Source organism: Garra rufa, chromosome 3, assembly GCF_049309525.1.
Source record: "Garra rufa chromosome 3, GarRuf1.0, whole genome shotgun sequence".
Lineage (NCBI taxonomy): Eukaryota > Metazoa > Chordata > Actinopteri > Cypriniformes > Cyprinidae > Garra > Garra rufa.
In genome coordinates this window covers 18,493,606-18,519,423 of record NC_133363.1, presented here as the reverse complement: position 1 = coordinate 18,519,423, position 25,818 = coordinate 18,493,606, and the positions used below count along the sequence as shown (strand labels likewise).

The 25,818-nt window shown below is 43.9% G+C and overlaps 1 protein-coding gene across 1 annotated transcript in view; it reads right to left on the bottom strand.

Annotated features, from left to right (window-relative positions):
- pcxb (pyruvate carboxylase b) overlaps window positions 1–25,818 on the bottom strand; it is a 315,031-nt gene that overhangs the window by 262,261 nt on the left and 26,952 nt on the right. The window contains exon 8 of the mRNA XM_073835799.1: window positions 9,484–9,499. Within this exon, the coding sequence (XP_073691900.1) occupies window positions 9,484–9,499 (16 nt within the window). The remainder of the gene's footprint in view (window positions 1–9,483; window positions 9,500–25,818) is intronic.

Here is a 25,818-nt window from a genome sequence, read left to right as displayed (position 1 = left end):
TGAATGACGGGAGTGACGTCACAGGCGCGGTGACGTCAGCGACCGGGAAGTATAAAGCACGTGCGTTTGACGACCGCGGCAGCTCTTTTAGGAATGAAGCGAGCGCCGCAGGGTGCGGGAATTATGGTCCGAGACCCGGCGTCTCATTCCCCCTAGGGTTACATACGTAACCTGAGACGTTCCCTTCCGGGAACTCGAGCCGCGTCATGGAACGCTATGGGGAACGAGACTACCAATGCCCCCATAATTTCCAAGCCCTGCGCAGTGTCTGCTCAACCAGGGTGGAAAGTAAGAAAGAGCCCTTGTCTAGCATTCCGCGGACAAGAAGGCCCTGTAATCCTCGGCCCTCGGGCACACGAGGAATGGTAGCCAGCCTCTGTCTGGTCGCCAGCCAGAGCGAGAGGTACTCCTCGGCCCTCAGGCACACGAGGAGTCTTAGTCCTTTGTCTGGGAATAGCCAGAACAAGAGGGACCGCAATAACCATTGTCTAGTATTCCAAGGACAAGATGGTAAGTAGTCCTCGGCCCTCAGGCCCACGAGGACAGTGCACTCGACCTCAACAGTGTTCCTCGGCCCTCAGGCTCACGAGGAGAAGGTAGTCCTTTGTCTGGGGTTCCGCCAGAACAAGAGGGACTCAAGAGCTCGGCCTGGTACTCCGCCAGGACACGAGGGGAACAAGCCATTCTCTAGTATTCCACGGACAAGAGGGCGATATGATCCTCGGCCCTCAGGCACACGAGGATAGAGTTTTCGACCTTTGCCTGACATTTGATCAGTGCAGAGGGAGAAATAGTCCTCAGCCCAGAGTGTTCCTCGGCCCTCGGGCACACGAGGAAGGTAGTCAACCTCTGTCTGGTCGCCAGCCAGAGCGAGAGGTACTCCTCGGCCCTCAGGCTCACAAGGAGAAGGTAGTCCTTTGTCTGGGGTTCCGCCAGAACAAGAGGGACTCAAGAGCTCGGCCTGGTACTCCACCAGAACACGAGGGGAATAAGCCATTGTCTAGCATTCCGCGGACAAGAGGGCACTGTAATCCTCGGCCCTTGGGCACACGAGGAAGACAGTAATGGGCCTCTGCCTGGTAGCCAGCCAGCGCAGGAGGCACTCCTCGGTCCTCAGGCACACGAGGAGTCTTAGTCCTTGGTCTGGGAGAAGCCAGAACCAGAGGGACCGAAATACACTCGGTCTGGTAGTCTTGCCAGAACACGAGGGGAATAAGCCATTGTCTAGCATTCCGCGGACAAGAGGGCTGTATGATCCTCGGCCCTCAGGCACACAAGGACAATAGTAGACCTCTGCCTGATCGCCAGCCAGTGCGAGAGGCACTCCTCGGCCCTCGGGCACACGAGGAGTCTTAGTCCTTTGTCTGGGGTTCCGCCAGAACAAGAGGGACCGAATAAGCTCGGCGTGGTAACCCTACCAGGACGCGAGAGTATGAGCCTTTGTCTAGTGTTCCATGGACAAAAGGCCATGTGATCCTCGGCCCTCAGGCTCACGAGGATGCAGGGACACTCCTCGGCCCTCAGGCACACGAGGAGGGTCATGGCGAAGAACGACTTCTCTTCTTTTAACAAAAAGAATGCGCTTTGAGAAGTCTCCTCCTGGCTAGGGAGGGGGCTGAATTTCTGGGCTTAGCCTTTGTTAAGGCGAGAGGACAAAGGAGCCAGGAGTGGCTCTGAGGTCGAATTCATAGAATCTGACGTAATGTCAGAGGCGAGGACCAACCCGCAGCACTGCAGATGTCCTGGCTAGGGACACCTGCCATCAGAGCTTTTTAGAGGCAAACAGCCTCAGGAGGAGTGAGTCTTGACTCCCCATGGAGCTGGGAGACCAGAGGACTTGGAAGTAGTAGAAATGGCATCCGTGATCCATCTACTGATAGCTCTGTTCGTGCCACATGCTTTCTTTTGTGGCTGTATGTGCCCAGTGCTCACACTGGACAGATATACTTCCCATTGGTCGCACTCCAAGAGTGGAGGTAAAAGAGGCTTGAGACCCCTCGGGGTCTCAACCTGAGTGCACCGCCGAGGAAACCATACCGACGAGCCACCACAAGGGGCGTGGTAGGCCAGTAAGCCGCCACGAACGCCTTCAGGGTGGAGTGAGCTGGTTTTGTGGACAGGTGAGTTTGCGGGGACTCTAGTACTGTACCAACGGTTGAGAGACCAGAGTCTATGAGTTGCGCCCCCCCCAGGGGCCATACCCATAACTTCCACCTCTCCATGTGGGGGTAGCAGATCGCGCCCCCAGCCTGAGAGGGGAGGTCCAAGAACCATACTCGGACTAGCCGTACCGATACCGGCGTGCTCTTTCCAGAACTCCTGGCGCAGAGCGATCGGGAGAATGTGCACAGACGAAGCCTCGGCCACGTCTGTACTATGGCGTCCAGTCCGGGCGGACCTGGAGGCACTAAGGAGAACCAGAGAGAACATTGCGATATCTATCGAGTCGCCAGAGGTCCCACTGAGTCTGGATAAGAATTCTCCATGCTTCATGACTTCCTGATGAAGCCTAGATTTCCCGACCGTGGAGGAAAACGTATGACCAAGGGGACTCTACCCACTAACAGACCTTCAGGGTGGAGTGGGTTAGCCCTGCGGACGGTGAGACTGCAGAGACTCCAGTACTGTACCAAACGGGCAGTGAACTGGGTCAAACTGGTGTTGGTTACACCATGCAGTCGACCACTTCCTCTTAGGTCATAGGGTTTCCTCATAGGGGGAGCTCTGGAGTGAGGGATGGTCTCAGCAACCTTGGTTGAGAGACTGGCCTCTATGAGATGTGCCCCCTCAGGGGTCAGTTATTCCAGAACTCCCGGGAGCAGAGCGATCGGGAAAGGGGCGTACAGACGAGGCCTCGCCCACGTCTGTACCATAGCGTCCAGTCCCGCAGGAGCTGGAGGCACTAGAGAGAACCAGAGGGGACCTTGCGATATCTCTCGAGTCGCGAAGAGGTCCTCCTGCGCCTGGCCAAACACTCTCCAGAACTGCTTCACCACCTCAGGATGAAGCATCCATTCCCCGGGCCTCGGCCCCTGCCTCGACAGGACGTCTGCTTCCACATTCAGATGTCCAGGAATATGGACTGCTCTCAGGGAGAGAAGTTTTCCTTGAGACCATAGGAGGATCCGGTACGCCAGCTTGTACAAGGGGCGTGAGCGGAGACCTCCTTGATGGTTTATGTAATAAACCACCGCAGTGCTGTCTGTATGGACCAGCACGTGACGGTTTCTCAGGTCTGGAAGGAAACACTTCAGGGCCTGGAATACGGCCAGCATCTCTAGGCAATTTATGTGCTAGGAGAGATGATGATGATCGCTCCGCAGGCCTTGGGCTGAGCGGCCACTCATGACCACCCCCCATCCAGTGAGGGAGGCGTCTGTCGCTAGTGAGACGCGGCGACAAGGAGCCCCCAATACCGGACCCTGAGAGAGGAACCAGGGTTTCTTCCACATGGCCAAGGCACATAGGCAGCGCCGTGTGACCTTGATCTTGCAGAACGGGTTTCCCCTCGGGGAGAACCCCCTGGTCCTGGGCCACCACTGCAGTGGTCTCCTGTGCAGCAGTCCAAAAGGTATCACGTTGGAAGCGGCTGCCATAAGACCTAACAGTACTTGGAACTGTTTGACAGTGAGTGACGGGCCTAGCTTGACCGCATTTACTGCAGTAAGGATCGACTCGATCCGAGCAGGAGACATCCGTGCCTGCATCGTGGTCAAATCCCAGATTACACCTAGATAAATGGTTCTCAGTAGTGGAGAAATCACACTCTCCTTGGTGCTAGGCCTCAACCCCAATTCTTTCATGTGAGCGAGAACAACACCTCGATGTTGAACCGCTAACTGTTCAGAACTGGCCAGAATCAACCAGTCGAGTATGCGGATGCCCTGGAGTCACGGAGGAGCCAGAGCAGCATCCACACACTTTGTGAAAGTTCGGGGTGAGAGAGCTAGGCCGAAAGGAAGTACTCTGTATTGGTAAGCTTTGCCCCTGAAAAAAGCGACCTGAGAAACTTCCTGTGTTGAGGAAGGATGGAGACGTGAGAGTATGCGTCTTTTAGATCTATCGTGACAAACCGGTCCTCTGACCTGATTTGAGACACGGCATGATTGACAGTTTACATTTGAACTTCAGTTTCTTGACTGAGATCTAAAATGGGCCGAAGCCCTCCATCCTTCTTGGGAACAAGAAGTACCGGCTGTAGAACCCGGCTCTCTGTCTTAGGAGTTTATACTTCCTGTTCCATTACCAGACCCTGCTCGGGGCTCACTAGAGTTGGGAATACCCCGCTGAATGACGGCGGTTTGGCGCCGAACTGAATGGAGTAGCCTTTCTACAGTGCACACCCACATAGAAACATTCGGCAGTAGTTTCCACGCTGCCAGAGAGTTTAGTAGGGGAACCAGCCTCTCGAGACTGGTTTCTGGATTTGTTCGAGGAACTAATTCGGAGACCTGTAACAGCGAACTGGCAGGATGCTCCTGAACTTGCTCCTCTGAAGACCCCCGTGGGGGTTGCGAACTCTCCAGGGCCGCTACGTTTCCGGGCGGGACAGCTAGAGAATGATGTTCGCGGGAAATTGCCGCGCCCTGTAACACTGGCAGGGTTAGCTGACAGATCACCTGAGGGCCCCGAGGGGGCTTGGCGACGCAAGCCCCCTCGAGAGGGGCTGCCCTCATCGGCCCTGTGGTATAAAAGTCGGGGCCGTTTAGCCGAGGACCTCTTAGACCAAAGCATGACCCTCGGATCGGGCTCAGTCTTTGAAGCCCCCGGTCAGGAGTGTTGCTAGTCCCGCCCTCTAGGTGTCACCGGAGGGAACGGGCTGCAATGCTCCTATTATGAGCCTCTTATGTGAGGAGCTGGTACACGGCTGGGGTTTCATGCTCCCGTCAGCAACCCCGACACGTGTACATTTGCCCATCAAGCCTGAAGTTTTATTTAGGCGGCCTGGAAAGCAAAGACGGAGCTTTCAAGGATGATGCCAGACTGGGCGACAGATAGCTGGCTAGCGTCTGTTCAACCCGCGGCATCATCTTTACTTTCTAGTTTTTCCCTTGATCTAGACAGTTCAGTGTGCAGATCGGGGAAGGACAGAAAGCTCCATTTTGGAAGTGCTGACCTAGTCCGCAGAAAACATAACGTTTGCTTTTCTGCGGCTCATTTTTCTTATTTAGCTACTGCATTAGTCAGCACAACCACCAGCTCATCATACTGAGGCGATCAGGGGGGGCGGTTGAATACTTTTGACAACGTTCTTCACATCAACCTCCTTGGAGGAAGATATGGGAAGCGTTGAAAACCCTTCCTGGAAGGAAGTAACCGCATTGCGGGCTTCCTTATCCAGTAGGAGGTTTACCGATCCACCAGGTAGGAAAGGAGATAGGGTATTTTTTAATCACCCGTCTCCCTAGTAGATCGAGCTGCGATCCCCACGAGTGCAGCTACCGCTCCGCCTCAGCGGAAGCGGGGCCAGACCCGCGAGAAACGCTAGCGAAGGCTCCCTCCTCGAAGAGAGCCTTCCGGGAACGGAGCACCCGCAGTGGAAGACGCTCACACTGTGGACAGTCAGCCTTTTCGAGGGCTGACTGTGCGTGCTCTACACCCAAGCAGACCACACATAGACTGTGTGTATCCCCACCAACAATGAAGCATTGGCAGGGAGGAACACACTATCTATGTGGCTGCTTGTACCGCCTTAGTTTCTTAACTTTCTTTCCCCCTTTGGTTGCATTTTAGAGGTCATACTACTCAAATAAAAGCCGTGCAAACTGGCACGAAAAAAACAGCAGTATGACCGGGACAGACACAGACACAGAGCGCTCTCGCTGAATGACAAAAGCTGCCGCGGTCGTCAAATGCACGTGCTTTATACTTCCCGGTCGCTGACGTCACCGCGCCTGTGACATCACTCCCGTCATTCATTGGTTCTAGACATGATTCAGAGTGCTGCCCGCCAATGGCGTTCCCCATAGCGTTCCATGACGCGGCTCGAGTTCCCGGAAGGGAACCCTGGGTATTAAGACGTGCATGGCTTAATATAACGTAAATGATGTCTCTAATTATTTGATCCCCTGCTGATTTTGTACATTTGTCCACTGACAAAGAAATTATCAGTCTATAATTGGTTTGTTTGAACAATGAGAAATGGAATAACAACAAAAATCCAGAAAAACGCATTTCAAAAAAGTTATAAATTGATTTTGGATTTAAATGAGTGAAATTAGTATTTTATCCCCTATCATTCAGCAAGATTTCTGGCTCCCAGGTGAGGGATTAGGGAGTGTTCCTAATCTCAATTTGTTACCTGTATAAAAGTTACCTGTCCACAGAAGCAATCAATCAGATTTTAAACTCTCCACCATGGCCAGACCACAGAGCTGTCCAAGGATGTCAGGGACAACATTGCAGACCTACACAAGGCTGGAATGGGCTACAAGACCTATCAAGCAGCTTGGTGTGACAACAGTTGGTGTGATTATTTGTAAATGGAAGAAACACAAAATAACTGTCAATTTCCCTCTTTCTAAAGCATGCAGTACTGTCTGCTGTTAAAAACAATGCTCAGAATCGATTAAAGAGAGAATCACAATGCATTTGGAAAATTTCTGAATCAATGCAAAATCATTTCTCAATTTTCAATGCATCAGTTTATTTACCCAGCACTATTTGTACGCAATTTTGTAGTATAAATAATGTATGTGGTGTGTTTGAGAGAGTGATTGAGTATGTGAGTGAGTGATTGAATCAGTGAGTGAGTCAGTAAAAGAGTGAATCAGCAAGCGAGTCAGTGAGCAGGTGAATGAGTCAGAGAGAGTGAGCAAGTAAAGGGGTCAATACTTCACAACTGTACTTCACAGCTCATTAGGAATCTTGAGGCCTAAGAACGGTTGTCATGGCAACACAGACAATGAAATAAACTAGAATTCTAAAAGACCCAAAATTGCTCATTAAATCATGCTGTCTCCTCATTGATCTTGCTCATCATTTTTTCCTCCATTCCTTATTTGTAACCTTTCATCCACCCAATCACCTTAATAGAGGAAAAATGCTCTGTCCTCTTCTCTCTCTGTACTGTAATTGTAATGTACAAACTGCAGCTAAACACAGTTCTCTGCTCTACAACTTCTAAAACTTTCTACATCTTCATGTTTATAACTTGCATCCAAACTTTGTGATCAAATCAAGCCAACTGGATAAAAATCTATTCTGAACACAACACATTTACTCACATCAAGCAGCTTCTGTATCCCTGTGCCCAGTTTAAATCTAAAATCTAATCTTTATGAGAAGTGCTGGGTTTCCCTTTTAAAATTGCCTTCAAATGCCAAATGTTTTGCTGACATTGGAGCTAGTTTCTTGTATAACCCTGTTGATATACAGTCGTGGCCAAAAGTTTTGAGAATGACACAAATATTAGTTTTTTCACAAAGTTTGCTGCTCAACTGCTTTTAGATCTTTGTTTCCATTGTTTCTGTGATGTACTGAAATATAATTACAAGCACTTCATACGTTTTATGTTTTTTTTAGAGAGAAGTGGCTTCTTTGCTGCCCTTCTTGACACCAGGCCTTCTTCCAAAAGTCTTGGCCTCACTGTGCGTGCAGATGCGCTCACACCTGCCTGCTGCCGTTCCTGAGCAAGCTCTGCACTGGTGGCACTCCGATCCCGCAGCTGAATCCTCTTTAGGAGACGATCCTGGCGCTTGCTGGACTTTCTTGGACGCCCTGAAGCCTTCTTAACAATGCAGTGGAAAGTTTTTTTTTTGGGGATTAAGTTAATTTTCATGGCAAAGAAGGACTATGCAATTAATCTGATCACTCTTCATAACATTCTGGAGTATATGCAAATTGCTATTATAAAAACTTAAGCAGCAACTTTTCCAATTTCCAATATTTATGTAATTCTCAAAACTTTTGGCCATGTATATTTTACAAATGAATCAGCACTTTTTTAATGCACATACACAGACAACATTTAGATATAGGTCACATTTTAAGTGTAAACATGACCTTTCCCTTTATGTACTTTGTGTTCCATTGTCCATCCTTTGTTCTCGCCTCCCTCTTTCTTTGCTTGGTAAAAAAAAAAAAAAACTTGAAGCAGAAGTTCTGCTGAATCCACCAAACTGGCACACAGACAAGACAATAAACACCATGGCAAATGTCCCATAATACTTTGTAAGACCACAAAGCTTCAGTGAATATAATCCAAGGCATCCATTCTAAACTGAAAAACAAACAAACAAAATGAACAACACCACCCCTTCCACACACACACTCCAGATGAAACCAATGAAATCCCTCAAAAATTCCCTTGCTGGCAGTCTGGTGGAATTAAGATTGATGTTCTCAGTCAGAATATAAAATAAGAGCCAGCAGACAAGTGCGGTCCTAAAGCTTGTTAACACCAGCAGGACATTCTGCAGAAGACCATTTCTGCCGGTCTCTCTTTATCTCTCTGTGAAATGCATTAAATATGAGCTCCTGCATGAACAGCTCAATTAGAATGGCTTGGGAAAAAAAGAGAGAGAGATATATAAAAGTTTGCGCATACATGTTTTTGAGAACTTATACAACAATTTTGAATGCAGCTCACATCAGGTGGCACAGACAAGGTCTTAAAAGCTTAGAGAACAGAAATGTATTTGTTGCTAAAGCGTGTTTGTGTGTACACACTTTCAGGCATGAAAATGTACAGAAACACAAAAGATGAGGTTATAATGCAGTGAACTGTGAATAAGCCAGTTTATATGTAGGTTAGTGTATTCCTAGAAGTGTATGTGTTTCAAATGGGGATGGCATTTAGTCTTATTTATTTATTCAGAAGTAAGTAATCCAATATACAGTTAAGGTCAAAAGTTTACATCCCCCTTTCTGACTCTGCAAAATGTTAATTATTTTGCCAAAATAAGAGGGATGATACAAAATGCATGTTATTGTTTATTTAGTACTGACCTGAATAAGATATTTCACATCAAAGACATTTACGTATAGTCTACAAGAGAAAATAATTGAATATTATGAAAAAAAAAGTCATAAAAGTCAATACGCCATCAGATAAGGATGCCAGGACAACTGCCAGACACCTCTTAGAGGGCAAGAAGAGACCTTTGGTACAAAAAAACGGGAAGGACAGAATTTCCTATTGGTCAAGATGCAGTTTCTGCCCTTCACCCACCTTGAGACTGTTTCCTAAGGTTTGGTCCTGTGACGGCCATAAAAATTTCTTAGGATCTCCAGACGCAGTAGTAGTGGGTGAAACAAAGAGAGATCACAAAGATCCATCCAAATCCATTCATAACTATGTTTTCAAACCTTGAAATGATGCGAACCATAACACACACATCTAATTTTTTTTATTTAAACACATCTTCAGATGCACCTGAACACATCATCAGTGATGTAACCAGGGGTCCTCGGGTGTTTCGAGTCTTTCAACATCAGACACCCTCGCCCAGGCGACCCAGCCACGGCTGATCAGACCGCGACTTGTGTTCAGGTAGCACTCGCTTGCCCCCATGGTGCTCCTCTACGGATCCAGAGCCATCTCGAGGCTTTCTCGGCTGCGTCGGTGGTGTTCTTGATGGCCCTGCTCCTTGTTGTTCCTGCAATGCCCAGCACAGTAAAGGCCTTGTGGAGAGAACGCCCCACAAATCCTCTGCAGCCAACCTCGATAGGCATGCATCTCGCCTTCCAGCCCTGTGCTCGGCAGTCTGTGACCAGATGTTCATATTTGGTCATCTTTCTTTCGTGGGCTTCTCCCAAGCGGTCCTCCCATGGCACGGTCAGCTCTATGATGATTATATTCTTGGTACTCTCTGAGACTAGCGTAATATCTGGCCTCATAGTTGGTCTGACGATGTGTTGGGGGAATTTTAGCTGCTTCTCCAAATCCACAGAGAGTTTCCAGTCCTTGGCTGAAGCCAGGATCCCTGCTGGTGCCTTCCTCCCTGCTTTTGGCTGTTCTCCTGCCCTAACAAATGCGAATGAGCGAGTGGTGTTGCTCCCTCGGCCGCCTTTGATGATCTCTTTGCTGATGGTATCTGTAATAGATTTCAGCACCTGCTTGTGACGCCAAGTATAACGACCCTGTCCGAGCGCTGTTGGACAGGAGCTCAGAATGTGCTCCAGCGTTCCACGAGCTGGGCACAGATGGCAAGTTGGTGTGTCTGCTTTTCCCCACATACAGAGGTTTGCTGGGCTAGGCATGACATCATACACTGCCCGAATCAGGAATGTTATGCGGTGAGGCTCACTTTGCCAGAGCTCCGTCCAGGTGACCTTGTGGTCCATGGCCTGCTCCCACCTGGTCCATTCCCCCTGTTGCCCCATTCCAGCTGCTCTGCTCGTCCTTCCTTCCTCCACAGCAACTCTGACCTCTTCATATATACGGCTGCGTTTCTCCTTCCCCTTCCTCTCTCTATATCGAGGAGGTGCTGGGAACATCCCCGAGCCTGCTCTGCCTCAGGCCACCACTCCCACAAGCTCTTTGTGCCTCAGTCGAGCCTGTGCATCCAGCACAGGCCTTTACTGTGCTGGGCATTGCAGGAACAACAAGGAGCAGGGCCATCAAGAACACCACCGACCCCTGTCCTCACCAACACTCCTGCCTGGGCCACCTTTGGGTCGTTGGAGTCTCTATACATCAGCACCTCACGTGCCCGAGTCACTTTAAACTCCTCTTCCAGGGATTTCAGAGGCAACCGGAGCATTGTGGTGTTTCCATAGAGGGCGATGTTACTGAGACTCCTAGGCAACCCTAACCATCTCCTGAGACAGCTGCTGATCTTTCTTTCCAAAGACTCCATCGTGGAAATGGGAACCTCATACACAAGTAACGGCCAGAGTATTCTTGGCAGTATACCATGTTGGTAAATCCATGCTTTAAACTTGCCGGGGAGGCCAGAACGGTCTGTTGCTCTTAACCAACTATCCAGCTCCTGACAGGTTGACTGGACTTTGGTATCTTTGCCCCACCGATACTGAAATGGAACCTGTCCGTAACCTTGCCCTTCTTCAGCACTAACGAACGGGACTTAGCTGGTTTAAACTCCATCCGAGCCCACCGCATGAGCTTTTCCAGCCCTTGGAGTATCCACCTGCCTCCTGGCACCGATTGTGTGGTGACTGTCAGGTCATCCATAAATGCTCTGATCGATGGTTGTAGGACCCCTCCTCTGCTCTGGGGCCCCCAACACTCAGGCTCTGCATATTTGACAATCATATTCATAGCCACTGCAAACAGGATCACAGAGATGGTGCAGCCTGTGATTATTCCCACCTCCAGTTTGTGCCAATCTGATGTCACACCTCCTGCAGAAACTCGCATCCTGAAATGATTGTAATAATCCAAGATCAGATCTGCAATGTGGTGTGGCACATGGTGCTTGGTCATGGTGGTCTGGACCAGCTTATGGGGGATAGAGCCATATGCATTGGCCAGGTCTAACCACAGTACCGTGAGGTCTCCCTTGTATTCACGAGCTTCCCGGATGAGCTGAGTCACCACTCCCGTGTGTTCTAAGCAACCTGGGACTCCAGCAATTCCTCCCTTCTGCACAGATGTATCCATGTAGTTGTTAGTTAAGAGGTAGTTGGTCAGACGCCTTGCTACTATGCTGAAGTTCATCTTGCCTTCCACGCTCAGCAATGAGATAATCCTAAACTGATTGATCTTCTTGGAATCTTTCTCCTTGGGGATCCAGTCTCCCTCAGCAAATCTCCACTGCTGTGCCACCTTTCCTCTTCTCCAAATGACTCGAATGATCTTCCAGAGACGCCTGAGAAGCAAGGGGCAATTCTTGTAGACCTTATATGGGGTTCCACTTGGTCCAGGGGCAGAACTAGATCGTGCTTTGCGCACAACCTCCTGGACTTCTTTAAACAGTGGCTCCCTGCTGTCAAACTCTTCGGAGGGAGGAGGTGGATCTACAAGGATGTTACACTGGCCCAACTCTTCCTCCCGGAGAGGGTCACTGTAAGTGCTGTACAGATGCTGGTCAATCTCCTCTTTTGAACAGAGCAACTTTCCATCACGCTTCTGTCCCAGGAGCTGTTTAGTGAAACCAAAAGGGTTGGCAATGAACGAAGCTCTCTTTCTGGATCTCTCCTTTCGACGCCTTCGGTGCCATTCTGCTCTGCGCAAGGTCATCAGCCTTTTCCTCAAGACAGCTCTCAACTCCTCCGGGGGGGGGCATTGCTCGAACTGCCTCCAGACTGCCACCTTACAAGCCTGTAGCCACTTGATTCGCACCTTTGCCTGGGGCAGAAGACTTGGGGGACCGGTTTGTGGCACACGGAGGCTCTGAGCACTATGGGGTGCTTCCTGGCTCGGCTCCTCCTGCGTCTCATCAGATGTAACATCTGTGCGCTGTGACACATGTTCGTTCTCCAAACACTTCATCCTGGCTTGGTGGATCTTCAGGCCACGGCTGTTTTTGCAGGTTTTCCCGCACCTGCATACTGCGGTCGTTATCGTTTCTCCATTGCCATTGGTCGGTAACCTTGGGTCTATCAGATTGGGGTTCTCATTCTCCCCCCCTCTCGGGCTCCCTTGGGGGTATACTTCATAGGAATAAGTATTCTCACGGACAGCAATGTGTAGTGCAACATCTTACACAACCTCAGCTGTTAAGGGACAAATGAATGCATGCATGACAGTTCAATCTTTTCCCATCATGTTTGGACTTAATGTGTTCATTACTTGACCAAATGTTTTCTGATTGTGTTTTGGAAAGGGAGAAATGCACCAGTAAAACATTACTGACACTTTTCTAACTTGTGTTTGGACTATGCAAATGAGTTCCACAAGAGGAAAGAAGGGTGGGCTAGCCCATGTCCCCCTGCTCTGATGGAACCAGCCAATCACAGCACGGAAATGGAGAAGCACCAAATTGCAATCTCCTCCTCATCGGAAAGATATAAAGGTACCTCTCCAAAAGACACTCCTTGTTCTGAGTCTGCAGCCTGTTACAGGGAAGGCAGCAACAGATAACCGTTCTGAGTCTGTGGCCCGTTACAGGGAAGGCAGCAACAGATAACTGTTCTGAGTCTCCGGAACGTCCAGGGGATAGTAACAGATACACCATCGTTCTGAGTCTGAGCCCCGGCAGGGTAAGACACTAACAGAGCAACAAAGTACTGAGTCTGACCTGCAAGGGTGAGACAATAACTGCTACACAGTTCTGAGTCTGCGGCCTGCAAAGGAAGAGACACTAACAGAGCAACAAAGTTCTGAGTCTGAGTCCCGTAGGGGAAGGGACACTAACAGCACAACAAAGTTCTGAGTCTCCGGGAGAGAAACACATCTTCTCCCATCCGTTGAGACGCTAACAGATACACCTCCATTCTGAGTCTCCGGCACGTCCAGGGGACGGTAACAGATCACACTTCGTTCTGAGTCTGTGGCCCGTTACTGGGAAGGCAGCAACAGATACCTTCATTCTGAGTCTCCAGCCCGCAAGGTTGAGACACTAACAGACACAACCGTTCTGAGCCTACTGTCCAGAGAGACAGAAACAGACGCTACACGCTTCGAGTCTCCAACTTTGAGGCAGCAGCAGATACGACCACGTTCTGCCTGTGAGGAAAGAGATATTCCACGTTCAGAGTCTTCGTCCAGCGAAGCAACAACAGATGCAGCACGTCCTGAGTCTCCATTCGAGAGAGACAAAGCGGATTGACCAAGTTCTGAGTCAAATTCTGCCCAGGGAGGCAGAAGACAAATAGACATTTGCAACAAGGTTAAGCTCTAGCGAGCAACCTTCACTTCAGGTACCTTCGCTTGCTTGTTCCAAGCTTAGGGCCTTCAGCACCTACATCAGGGCCACATCTGCGTGTTCCAGATCTTAGGACCCTTTGGTGCTCCAGGAGATCAGCATCCTACAGCGCTTCACGTTCAAGGCTGTCGAAATGGATTCCTGCTCCCTTTTCCCACTGACTGCTCCCAGCACAACCAGTGGAAGAATTCACCGCCACCGGACTGCTCACTCAACCACAGAGAACGTAAATATCACTTCCAAACCTCTTCCAGAGACCCTGGCATTGTTGTGTATTATCAGTATATGATCTTTCTAATTTACATTAGATATTGTATAGCTGATTGCAGTTGATAACAAATAATAGCTCATTTATTTGTTTGATGCATAATAAGGTTCTTTATCGAGTTGCAACATTTTATCTTTTCATAAGATAACATAGCTATGACATAGCAACACCCAACTGAATCACTCGCATTTTATGCATCTTATGCACTTTATTCCTTTTGCATTTATGGTATTCATTTAATAGTTGATTACTCTTGTCTATCTTTTGTTAATAAAATTTATTTTATTACACTTGTGTCTTCCTTGTGTTGATAAAACAGTGAGAGGTTCTACAAGTTAGATATCCCACCAATCTTTCTTATGTGATGTACTCATAACTGCACATGAAGTGACACGTGATCCAAGAATCATAACGTCATCTGTAACACGAGTACCCATCACTACACTATTTCGCCTTCCTAGTGGGCGAAAGCAGAACTCACTACATAATTTGGCACCCCTGGTTGGGCCAAGTTAAAATGAGATGAGTCTCCTGTAAAATTTACTACAAAAATAATTAACATTTTGCAGATTCTAAAAGGGGGATGTAAACTTTTGACCTCAACTGTATACACAGATACAGTACTTCACAATACGAAAGAAAAGATCTGTCACTTCTTATGTTTCATTTGAACATTTCCATAACATTTCCCTTTCTCTAGTCAACGAATTGTTATTCCATAACAATTCTGTTACTTACTGCATTTTTGGCACTTACTGAACAGAACTGTCTGTTTGCAATGTCTGCTTCGAGTGTTTTTAAGGCACAGAATGATTTCAAATCAGATTTCAATTGAATCAAATTGAAGTTCATACCACTACAATAAAACGCAAATCTTTAACTATACATTGTCAAACAACCACAGTAACTACAGTGATTTAAGTCTCACAAGCCTTTAGTGCAGCAAAACACATTAACAGTTATTGGATCAACATGAAAAAAGTACAATGTTGTCATTCAGTAAGTGAATTAGATGAATGTAGTATAAGGGATTTTGATTCATTATAAAATCTCTGACTTTGTAATCAGATTGAAAATTAGACTACACTGGTCGTGCTGTGTGTTTTTAAATCACTAAACGAACTGGCTCATAAAAGGCAGTAATTCATGAATCACACTACACTGGTACTGAATAATAGTGCACTAAACACTTATTAGTAATTCAGTGCTTATTTAAAACCATTTGGATTAAAAACGGGGATGAGAAAAATAGTACCTTCTTGATCTTGACTTTAGTCATCTATGAGGTGCAGGCCTATGCAGCATACATATGTGAGTAATTAGTCTGTCCTTGACTTAAGTGGGTTTATATTTACAGTATGTATGGTTAAGTTAATAAAACACACGTAAGACACATTGTTAAACGGAAATCGATTAACTGGGAACAGAAATGAAAAAGTCTTCCTTTAACGGCCGATCTTACATGAGTGTGGGTCAACAGCTCACTCTAAACCCCTAGGACAGGGCCCTTACAAAAGACTGGCGTTTATAACACCAGCGGCCCGTCTGTTTTAGAGAGATTTGGCAGTCATTTGCGCAACACCCACTTTGCAGCACTCCACACAGCCTTAGGGAAGAGCGAGCAGAGAATGAGAGAGACTGCAGTATGCTGAAGAATGGTTTGTATTTCTCTGTAGGGAGTAGAGAGGTGAGATGTGAGGAGAAAATGATAGAATCGGGTTATCTTGGGCTTCTGTGTTATTTGATGAGCTAGTTTTATCTGTAATCCTTCCTTGAAGATTTATTCATGAATTTTGCTTGCTATAGTCAATCAACTCAGAGCTAATGGCTTTTAGCTACAAAATTCATTGTCATCCAATAACTATTTGCATTTCAAATCAGCGAGGGGGTGTGAGAAACTGATATCGAGAGAGAAAGAAATGGAGGCCATGTTTCTGATCACATTTACAAAATCTGCAATCACCCCGACACTAGATCAGACACATACGCAACAGATTAGCAGGGCTTTAAAGTGAGTGTTCACACCAAGAGTATGCAAATAGCTGAAAAGCAATTGCAAATCTTCATTCAAAGTCTGAATTACACACTATGCCACATGTGGATGTGCATGTGGTGTGTTAACTGCATCTGGCAACAAAGCTTTTGTGCTCTCCTTTCCTTTAAAATGTGCTCATTTCTGTTTAAATCACATCCGTTTTATATAAACCCCTGAAAGAAAGACTGAAATGGAGCGAGAGACATCAGCCAACAAGAACAGACACTGAACAAGTCAGACTGCTGACGATTGCAAGCTGCCGGCTATTCTGTTGTTTATCCCTCGGTTTCCGCTGTTTATGAAAGGTTAAGTGCACTTAGCATTTTATTTTAGCGCGGGGCATTTGGATGGACGCAGGGAGAGGTGCGAATGTGCATGAATGGACAGAGCGAAGGATGGAAATGGAAGGGACAACAGGCCTTTTCTTCTAACACAAAGAGATTCTGATACCACAGGCTTAATCTCAGAATTCAATCTTTTTGAGCACAGACCACAAGACTGTCGAATGAGATTTTATTGAAAATACAATAAAACGGTGTGAGAGCGAGTATAAATGACTTACGGTGCCCTTTAAAGTGCTTACATTTCCAGCCGGCTGTAGCCATTTAGATTTCAGCCATGTCAACAACAGCAGCCAGAAGTAATAAATCAATTCAACAGCTCTGGCCATCAACAGCAGAGCACAAGTCCACATGGTATACTGTGGGAGCCTCAGGCCTGTGATGCGTTCATGTCAAAAAATGTGTGTTTATTTTGCAACCAAGGGAACGTCCTTCACAGTACAGTACTGACTGTCTACTCGCTGCTCTTTCCACCCCTACCAGCATTTACTTCTTTATTCATTCGCGTCTTTCATCCTGTCCAGAAGATCCATTTCTCTTTACTATATCCTCACTCTCTTTTTCAGTCTAGGCCCATTTAATTTAGTTACAGGGTATAAAGAGAACAGAGTTTTCAAGATTTATGTCCACATGTTCTTTTTAAATTGTTGTTGCTGCAATTTGTTAAGGTTTTGTAACAAAATAAACTGTCCCCTCAGAACTGAGGTGATCCGCTGGAGAATTAACTATCCACTGTTGCTTACTCACAAGCTCACAAGACTAATGTATACAGCATTTAAAATTAAAGCACTTCAGAACCATGGACAGCAACAGCCTTAAGGCACAGGATGACAGAAAGAGTCAAAATTTAGGTAGGATAAAGCTCTTACAAATCACAAAAGCAGTCTTGCAACCAGAGTAGAAATTTTTGGATGATTATTCTCAATATTCAATAATAAGACAACATTTTATGTTGTTATTTATTTTGTTTAATCGTTAAAGAACACTAATGCCTATGCCAGGACTTGGATGAGTTGGTCTGATACAATTAGAAATTTACTTCTTTTTATTGTGTTTTCTTAAATACTACATTTATGCTATAAAATATATAAATACACTTACATGTACACTAAACTAAATTATGTTCTTCTGAATTAAAAAAAAAATACAGTTTCCACAAAAACATTAAGCATTAAAGGGATAATTCACTCAAAAATTAAAATTTGATGTTTATCTGCTTAACCCCAGGGCATCCAAGATGTAGGTGACTTTGTTTCATCAGTAGAACACAAACAAAGATTTTTAAGTCTGTCAGTCTTATAATTGCACGGCTTTGAGATTCAAAAAACATACACAGACAAAACCAAATTGAACCCTGCGGCTTGTGACAATACATTGAGGTCAATCAGCCTGTGCAATAAACTAAACAGTATTTATTAAATTTTTTACCTCTGATTTTTTTTTACTCTCAAAGCTGTGGGTCCCATTGACTGCCATTATATGACTGACAGACTGCAACAGTTTTAGTTAAAAATCTTTGTTTGTGTTCTACTGAAGAAACAAAGTCACCAACATCTTGGATGCCCTGGGGGTAAGCAGATAAGCATCAAATTTTAATTTTTGGGTGAACTATCCCTTTACACAAAACAGCATATTAGAATGATCTTCTCACTGAAGTAATGGCTGCTGAAGTTACATTTTAAAATATATTAAAATTGGAAACAGTTATTTTAATTATAACAACATTTCATATTATTATTATTATTACTATACTTTTGATCAAATAAATGCATCCTTGCATAACTTGAAAAAAGAACTTTCTGACTCCAACCATTTGAAAGGCTGTGTACAGTTTTTATTTTTTTTTCCAGAAGCTAAACAACTTGCAGAAACAACAATTTAAAAAGAACATGTGGGCATAAATCTTGAAACTTTGTTCTTTTTATCCACCTTATTTTTCCCATAAGAGCGGTCACACACATTTGTAAATTTCATGGGTCTGACTTACAGTCTCATCCACATCCAGTTATTTTTAGCTGTACAAAACAGCTTGTTTTGCTCCTTGATATTGCAAATTGGTGTGTCTTACCATGTTATTTTAATGTATTATCTTAATTATGAACATACTGGTTTGTAGTGCAAACAGTTTTACAGTTTACTGCACGTTGTTATTCTTCTCATTATTTCCCTATAGGGGCTAATGAACTGGAAATCTCTCCTATAGGCTTACTTCCACATTGAAGAATAAGGTGGATTGCTTTAACTAAATTAAATGGGGCTAGACTGAAAAAGGAAGTGAGGATACAGTAAAAGAAATGGATCTTCTGGACAGGATGAAAGATGCAAATGAATAAAGAAGACCAGAGTAAAAACCTTGGGTGATTATTCTCAATATTTAATACAAAGAAAACACCTCACATTGCTTTTTTTGTTTTTGTTTGTTTGTTTTTTAAAGAAGTTCACTTCTAGAACAAAAATTTACAGTTAATTTACTCAACCCCTTGTCATCCAAGATGTTCATATCTTTCTTTCTATAGTCGTAAAGAAAGAAATGTTTTTTGAGAAAAACATTTTAGGATTTCTCTCCATATAGTGGACTTCTATGGTGCTCGTAAGTTTGAGCTTTTAAAATGCAGTTTAAATGCCTTCAAAGGGCTCTAAATGATCCCAGCTGAGGAAGAAGGGTCCTATCTAGCAAAACGTTTGGTTAATTTCCTTTAAAAACATGTATTTTTGATCAGCCTTGGTGAGCATAACTTAAAAAAAATAATAATTAAATTTAAATTTTAAAAAATCTTACCCACTCCAAACATTTGAAAGGCACTGTATATAATATATAATTTAAAGAAAATATATAAATTTGTTGCCTGGCCCATCAGGATAAGATCCAATGCTCCCTCTGGCTAGTCAATCCCTACTGACATCTCTGTCTGGTGAATAACAGTGGAGATATTATTTAGGCCTAATAGATGTCTTTCCTTTTGCCAGGTGACAGAAAAGGTGTCAGACTTCCATTCTTGGTTATGTCAAAAACGGCATGTCTTTAGCCTGCAAGGCCCATAGGATGCCAACCAACTTGTCAAGGCGCTAGAGCTTGCGATTCTACTCAGGTGAGGGCTAATGATTACACAGGGAGAGAGAGCTGAAGGAACGGAGTCGACTAAGGATAACTTCAGTATCTCATACTATTACGGTTGGGATTAGACCGGCCAGGATTCCATCAGCTGTTACTGACTCAGTAATGGATAAAAAAGCTGATGTAAAATAAAGCTTTTTCCCAGAGACAAAAAAAAAAAATCATGCTCAACCAGCACTTTCGCAATGGAGACAGACCAAGAAGGCAAGCATAATTTATTAGCAAATTACTACAACATTATAATAAATGGCCTATATTTCATGTCATGCAGGCCAGAAGAATAAAAAGAGCTGCTGGTTGGGCTTCAATCCAAAACAGGGACTGTAATGGAGCTACAGAGCTTTACCACCGAGAGCTCTTAAGATCAATTCTACTGGCAAGGCAAGTGCATTAGTTGTGGGATTTTTGGGCTTTTGTGAGTAAAAAAAGCTACTAAGACTTCCATCAATAGAGATTTTGAACTGGACTGCTACCCAAATCCAAGGTAATAAGTTCATTCTGGTCTTAGTGGATTATTCCATCTAGTAACATGAATTCCTGAAATCATCAAAGCAATGTGGGACCAACAGGACTAACAGCAAACTGATTTTGGCCATTATGAGAATGCAATCATTTTCACAACAGAATCACCACCACCCCTACCCCCGCCAAAATTGAGATCCAATGGTGTTTGGACCAAGTGTGCTGCACAAGTCCAGAAAAAAAAACATTTTGATCGTCCCAGGTGGCTGGTCCCAGTATAGGTCATAAACAACACCCTCTCTATGTAATCTAATGGGACATGAGACAACCTAAACAAATAAATTACACTTGTTTTTTTCCAAAGATGGTTTCCATCATTTTAGGTAGCAAAGATGCTAATCATGATAATTTTGTTTTAACATTTTAATTGTGTTAACATGTTGTTAGCATAATGCTAACACAATTAACATGTTGTTAACATGTTAACATGATGCTAACATGATTAGGTTTACTATTAGTGCCTAGTGCTGAGTTTTGTCAGGGCAAGCTTCACTCACATTTTCTTCATAAAATGTACATATATATTTATTTATTTTAATTTAACTTTTTGAAACACAATGCCCTGTTGGGACAACTTAATGGCTGCACTTTGTTCTGCACTATGTTCAACAACCAGCTAAAACCAGCCTGACCAACCTAGACAGGTTGGGAGACCAGCTAAAACCAGCTACTTCCAGCTTAAACCAGCTAAGACCAGCCAACCAGCTTAGGCTGGTTTAAGCTGGTCATTCAGCCTGGTCTTAGCTGGTCAGCAGGCTGGTTTTAGAGGGGTTTTGGCCACTTCCTTAGCTGGTCAGGCTTGGAGACCAGCTGGAACAACAAGCTAAAATCAACTACTTCCAGCTACTTCCAACCACCTTAGGCTGGTTTTAGCTGTTTTTAGCTGTTTGATGCCAAATGTTTTCCTTCTATTCATATTTGACATTGAAGCGGTGCATACAACATATTTGCCCACGGGAACTATAGTTGCCGCACATTCAAATACAATTTTCAAGACTAAAACAAAAACCTGGGGAAAATAAATGTAGAACTATTAACACATTTGGGCACAAATGGGTTAAGCCATACAAGTCTTAATACCCAGGGTTCCCTTTAAGCCCGGTTAAATAAACTACAATAACATTTTACAATAAAGTGTCAGACTGACCAGGTAACAGAAGTACAGTAGTCATTCACACATGACTAACCATAAACTGATTTTGGCCATTTTGACAATACAATAAAACGTACAGTCACACTACTCTTTTCCGTTCCATCCATATGCATGCGAATACAGAAAACTGCAAATGAAAGGTCATGCAAAGAAATTTTGCATTATGCTGTGTTCCAAAGTTCAAGTAAGGTGAACTCTACCCTTGCAAATTCATATCACGTGGGAGTGTGACCGATAGAGGATCAGTATGAGCTGAGCTCTGACTTAGAACACAAAGTGTCAATTTCATCATTTCGCCTTCTTTCAGTCTGGTGAATTATTGCATAAAAAATGTATTCACCAAACAATTTTGCTATAAATTGTATTATATAATACTGCATTATATTAGCAATTGGCCATCAAACAACCCACACTGGCTGACTGTCGGTTGTCACTGTGCCTCAGCTCAATAAATTGTATATTAAAATGCAGTTGTCTCATCCAAATGCAGCTCTCAAATATTCATCAGGCATATTCCAAAGTTATCAAATAAGCCCAGAGCTCTTACGATCCAGCAACAAAACCTGTTCACACAACTTCCTGCAAATGCTACTATTGTACTATTGTCACCTCTGCTTCCAACAACTCACTTGTCTCCTATATTTCACATTTTCTCATTTTTCTATTCAGTGGTGCTACTATCAAAAGTATTCAAAATGCTTTCACATAAGCAATCATGTGACCATCCAATGAAGCCCTTAAATACCCATGTAACCTCTGTAGGGGGATACCAGGCTCCTAAACTTGCTAAACCAAGTACATACCATAAGATGCTTTTTATACTGTAATCCACCAACAGTTGAGAAAAAAGTTGGCTCTCTAATTTAAAACAATCAGAGGCTAACAAAGGCCTATAACCTTGCACAGATAATGAATGAAAACTGTGAAATCTTAATTGTGAAAAGCTTTCAGTAGACGCGCTGCACATTTAATTAGTCTGTGTTGTTATCTCGCTGTATAAATTAGATCTTCTTTACTTTGCTATGAAGAATACAAGTACAAAAAGTAATTACAGGGTCATTTAAGGTGGGCAGTTTTTCTGTGCTCCTAACAATCCAAAGGAATGCTTACAAGCTTAAAATGAGTTGGAATGAAATACCGCCACCTGTTGTAAATGCACCTATATTGAAGGTAGTTTCTACAAGAAAACAATAGGGACTGCAGACATGCAACAGCTTGCCAGGTTTCATCAAGCCAAAAAAAACAGAACAGTAAATCCATCCTGTCTGCTGCACCTGCCCAATATTGATTTATCCTGTCTCTCCATCTTTATCTGTCATCTCTTGCTCTCTCTCCCTTGCCTGGATGGTCTCTCTTTCTCTCTCTCTCTCTCTCTCTCTCTCTTCACCTTTTCTCTGCTGCTGCCAGCATCACTAATATCATTTCAAAAGATGATACATACAAATTTGACTCCTACAGGGGCAAGTGACTTATCAAAACTGACAGCATGTGGTTTATCAACAGATGGGAATTGGTAACGGTGCTCACACACACCTTGTAATCACTGGGTGGCGAGTCCATCTCTCCAAATCCGTAATCCTTCTGTCACTAACTCTAAGGTCAGAGGAGATATCTAAAAATGTGTGTGTGTGTGTGTGTGTGTGTGTGTGTGTGTGTGTGTGTGTCTGTGTGTGTGTCTGTGTGTGTGTGTGTGTCTGTGTGTCTGTGTGTGTGTCTGTGTGTCTGTGTGTGTGTACCTTGTTTTTGTGACATATCAGGACACAAATTGGTGTAATAACATGGGTATGACATAGGTATTACAAGGAGAGGGTGACTTATGAGGACATTGCCCATGTCCCCACTTTTCAAAAGGCTTATAAATCATACAGAATACATTTTTTTGAGAATGTAAAGATATGCACAGTCTCCTGTGAGGGCTAGGTTTAGGTGTAGGGAAGGTGTAGGGTGATAGCAAATATCGTTTGTACAGTATTAAAACCATTACGTCTATGGAATGTCCCCACAATTCACAAAAACAAACATGTGTAACTGTGTGTGTGTGTGTGTGTGTGTGTGCAAGCTTGCACTCAGTTTTGACAGAGCAGGCAGATCAACACAGATTAATCTTTACAAATAGAAACACTTTCTCAGCATGCACCAGGAGGGTTTCCCTCTACTCTTTATTCTTTTTTTCCTCTCCTGAAAAGTAAAATGTCAGACTACTGATTTTCCACTGGAACGTTGACATCAAAAAACTCAACTCGAGTGTCTCACTGCATTAGCCCAAATATCTCTATATCATGCTTAGCTCTGTCATTCATATTTTCTTCCAAGCCATCTTAAATGTCATGTGGCAATACAATACATTGCTACTTATTATTCAGTTTAAATGATGAAGCTGTGGTCATTTCAACATTTTTGGCATTTTGCAATTTTTGTCCTTATTTTGTAGCTTGTTTGTACAACAGCGTTTTAGTGTCACAATAATAAATAAAACAAATCTCAAATTATGAGATTAAAGTCATAATATTTTGAGAATAAGATCCAAATATTTCAGGAATAAAGTCGAAATTATGAGAATGAAGTCTAAATGTTTCAAGAATGCCTTTAAATGTTGAGAATATAAATTATGAGAATAAAGTCTAAATCACGAGAATTATAGCAATTAAAGTTATAATATTTTGAGAGTACAGCCTGCGCATGCAAATGGCCAGGATTGGGGGCACTGGGAGAAGTTGCCAGGCCTCTGGAATTAATTTTAATATTTGTGGGATTATTAGCAGAATTCATACAATGTGTTATATTCGCAGGGACAGTATGCTTAGAAATAATATTTCACGTCTTCGATTCCATTCATTAGGCCTATTTGTAGTGCGCCGGCCACCCAATAATAGCAATAAGTGTTGTGCTTTTGGTACTTTTAAACAAAGTCCCAGCTTTCAAAATCTGTCAGTTTTATAGTGAAATACAAACATTGTGTCTTGCAATAATGTGTTTTTCATGCTCTTTAATGTGGAGAACAGATCATGTAAATCAATTGTCTTTTTAATTACAATGAGACATTCGTTTCATTAAATTGTACTGTTTATTTTGTGAAAATTCCACCACCTACTCCGCAAAAATGTCTGTGGCGTCCAATCTTTCATTCCTCATGCATTTATTTAAAAACAACAATAAAATGTTTTAAATGTTGAAGTGGGCTCCAACTTGTTAACATAAGTTACACTGTTGTCTCTGGGGTGAATAAGTGACTATTTATGGTATAATACATTAAATGACTGGAAATAATATTTAGCGTCTTCGATTCATTATTTGTAGCCTGCCAGTCATCAAGTAATCGCAACAGTTTTGTGCTTTGTTGCTTTTAATATAACACAGCTCAGCCAAATTCAGACAGTTTTTATCACAAAATACAAATTATTAATGTGTTTTTCCTCTTTAGTTCAAGTTTATAGCACAATATAAACATGAGGGAATATCAGAAGGAATGAAAAAAAACAGTACTGTATAGCCTAATTTAATGAAACAAATGTCTCACTGTGATCGGAAAGATGACTGATTCACATGGCACATGGCACTTAAACTGAGGCGAATACAGTGATCTGTCATGCCACATTAAAAAGTGTGAAAAGCACAGTATTGTAATAGACATTTGTATTTCACTATAAAACCGACAGGTTTTTAAAGCTGAGACTTTGGAATATCTCCCGGTGCTCCCAATCTGGGCCATTTGCATGAGCAAAAGGCTAGAATATACTCTCAAAATATTCTAACTTTAATCTTGTAATTGCTATAAATTAATTCTTGTAATTTCGACTTTATTCTCAAAATGTTCTGAGTTTATTCTCAAAACATTTCAACTTTATTTTCTAAACACTTCGACTTTATTCTCGAAACATTTTGACTTTATTCACAAAAAATGTTGAATTTATTCTCATAATTTTGACTTTATTCTCAAAATATTAAAACTTTATTGTCGAAAATGTTTTTTTTTTTTTTAATATGGCACTAAAATGCTGTCATTGTCACGGTTCAAATACAAGGAAGGTCTGGGTCCAAAAGCAGGTGAATAGATTTTAATCAAACACAAATAAACAAACAAAAGGCCAACACGGCACAAACTAATAAATTTAAACACAAAATAAACAAGATCAAGAACACAATCTAAATCCAGGAATTCGGGAACACACAAGAACATCAAAGACACGAGACAATGCAGACATAAAGCAGAATGAGCAGTGAAGGGTACTTATAGTCCTGATAGTGACCAGATGTGGGTGATTAGTGCTAATGACAAAGACAAGTGACAATCAAGGAGTGCAGTGCAGGAAAGCGACCTCAGGTGGCTGAGGGAAACCCCACAGCCCCAATCATGACAGTACCCCCTCCCTACGGAACGGCTTCCAGACGTTCCCAAAGTCTGGAGGGAGGAGGTACGGAGGAAGGCAAGTTAGGGGGAGGGATGGCGGGCCAGGACCGTGCAGCGGGGTCCCGCAGGCATGCCTTGCCGCCAGCGGAGCCTCAGGCAAGGAGATAGCAAACGTCACAGCGTCAGGCACGGAGTTTGCGGACTTCGTCGCATCAGGCAGGGAAATAGCGGACGTCGCCGCGTCGGGCAGGGAGATAGCGGACG